Source organism: Pteropus vampyrus, unplaced genomic scaffold (assembly GCF_000151845.1).
Source record: "Pteropus vampyrus isolate Shadow unplaced genomic scaffold, Pvam_2.0 Scaffold360, whole genome shotgun sequence".
NCBI lineage: Eukaryota > Metazoa > Chordata > Mammalia > Chiroptera > Pteropodidae > Pteropus > Pteropus vampyrus.
The window spans coordinates 97,751-99,824 of NW_011889141.1; the positions used below are offsets into that span (position 1 = coordinate 97,751).

The 2,074-nt window shown below is 56.8% G+C and overlaps 1 protein-coding gene across 1 annotated transcript in view; it reads right to left on the bottom strand.

Annotated features, from left to right (window-relative positions):
- Nucleotides 1-640: 640 nt before the first annotated feature.
- Nucleotides 641-2,074, bottom strand: part of ZP1 (zona pellucida glycoprotein 1) — a 6,631-nt gene continuing 5,197 nt past the window's right edge. The window contains exons 7-9 of the mRNA XM_023522888.1: nucleotides 1,739-1,863; nucleotides 1,495-1,611; nucleotides 641-1,252 (exon numbers count right to left, since the gene is read on the bottom strand). Coding sequence (XP_023378656.1) covers nucleotides 1,110-1,252; nucleotides 1,495-1,611; nucleotides 1,739-1,863 — 385 coding nt within the window. The 3' untranslated portion in view covers nucleotides 641-1,109. The remainder of the gene's footprint in view (nucleotides 1,253-1,494; nucleotides 1,612-1,738; nucleotides 1,864-2,074) is intronic.

The window sequence follows — 2,074 nt, forward strand, 5'->3', positions numbered from 1 at the left end:
AACTTCTGTACTATTCTAAGGATCCTTATCTAGTAACTTTTTAACACCCCTGTGAGGATAGGTATTATTCCCATTTTACAGATGTAGAAAGTGAGGCCCAGACAGAGTCCGTACTCAGTATCACACAGCTAGTAAGAGACAGAGCCAGGTTGTAACTCTGGAGTCCCTATAGTTGACCAGTATCCTGAAGACAAGAAAAATGGAGTAGGCCTGAGCAAGGGAAGCCCTGCACAGTGTCAAGGCCATGGGCCTGGCCTTAGCAGTACAGTGCCCTTTGTGCCGGTCATCTCAGCAAAGGCCCAGAAGAGTGTCTGAAGCCAAGTTCTGGTTTCCCTGCCAGGTTATTCTCTGTCCACCAGAGGCTTAACTCTTCACCCTCCTCTGCTTTGTTCCCAGCCTGGAATATTTCTGTGTCAGTCTGGGAAGGGCTTCGCTGCCAAGTCAGAGATAAAGCCATGTCACCCACGGGCAAACAAAAGCCAACAGCACAGCCAGCACTGGCACTGACATATCTGGTGACCGTGCTCACTGTGGCAGGCAGCATCAGGGCCAACAGGCTGCTGCTGTTCATCCTGTGCCTACCATTCCTACGTGGACTAGTCCTGGGATGTTGAGGGGGGAAAGGGGGCTGGTGATTGGAAAAGTGGCTCCACATCCTTCAGTGGGAGGCTGGGAGGAGCTCCTTCAAGTCGGGTTCAGTTCTTTTGGGCCCTGGAACTCCGAGTTCCCCTTATCCATGATGGCAGCCGAGCAGCGTGCTTTGAAGGCACCTAGCCGGAACTCCGCGTCTGCGGGAAGGTGACAGGCCCTCACAGGCCATTAGCCCTGCCAGGTTCCCGATTCCCAGCTCTTGCAGGGCATGATTCTGCCATGATTCACCTTCTTCTACCTTCTCTTGCCCTGTTCTCTGCTTGAAATGCCGCCCTCCCTCACCAAGAGGCGGAGCCTCCCAAATTCAGTCCTGGGAGACACTGCACTCCACATGGGATTTCTAACAGAGGCCACAGTTCTGAAAGGAACAAGCTTCTAAAAGAATTCCGTCCTGCGCATCACAAAGAGCTTTCCACACCTGCCATTGGTAGCCTGGAAACCATGGTTTATTAAACCATTCACACTCTGTTGCCTTCCTGGAGCCTCTGGGCCTTGGCCTGGCTCAGGCCCATGAAGACACTGCCCCCGAGGACCAGGGCAACAGCCAGCAGCAGAAGGACCGCCCAGAGGAGAGGCCTCGGGTTGGAGTTCCTGGTGGAGCCTGTGGGGAGAGGGGTTTGGAGGGTTTCAGGGCTGGGCGGAGCCCCCTCCACACCAGACCTTGCAATCATGTGGGCAGAGCTAAAGCTGCCCTCCCACAGGTGAGGTGGGCCTCTCCCCACTCCACCCCTCACCCCAGTCTGCGTCGTTCCCCACTGACTGCAGTCACACCGTGTCCTGTCCTCACTCTGGCTGGAGGTCCCCCATTTCCTCAGGGCACCCTGGTGACCAAGGCCCTTGTACCTGAGGCCCCCATTGTGGGTTCCTGGCTGTGAGAATCCTCAAAGCCCACTGGCCCCGGAGAGCTCACGATGTGCTGGGGTGTGGCAGTGTCATTGTGACCTGGGGAGCGTCGGCGTCCTGCCAGGGGGACGAGTGGCATCTTGGGTTGGTCTTTAGGCCCTAGTGGCCCAGAAGCCAGGACCAGGCCTGTGGACACATGAAAGAATGCGGAACACCCCCCAGCCCACCCCTACCCCAGACTCACTTGCGGTCCCAGAGCCACAGGTAGCTGAGCAAGTCTCCGGCCCTGAGGGGGAGCAGGCAGAGGCGCTGCAGAAGAAGTAAGCCTGATGGGAAGAGGAAGGTCGAGGCAGGGCCTGACTCCGTGTCCTCAGCAAGAAGCACTGAGCTGGGGTCATAGCATCCAGGACCCAGGCTACTCTCAACACTGTGACCAGCGCGCAGACCTAGTCCATGGCATTCTCACTCGGCATTTTCCTTCTTTCCTCTCGAGTCATTTATGGGTCACCTCTGGGCTGACCCAAAGCCAAGACCTGGGCTCGCTGCCCTCCAGACACTTGGTAAAACCGAGCCTGTCTGG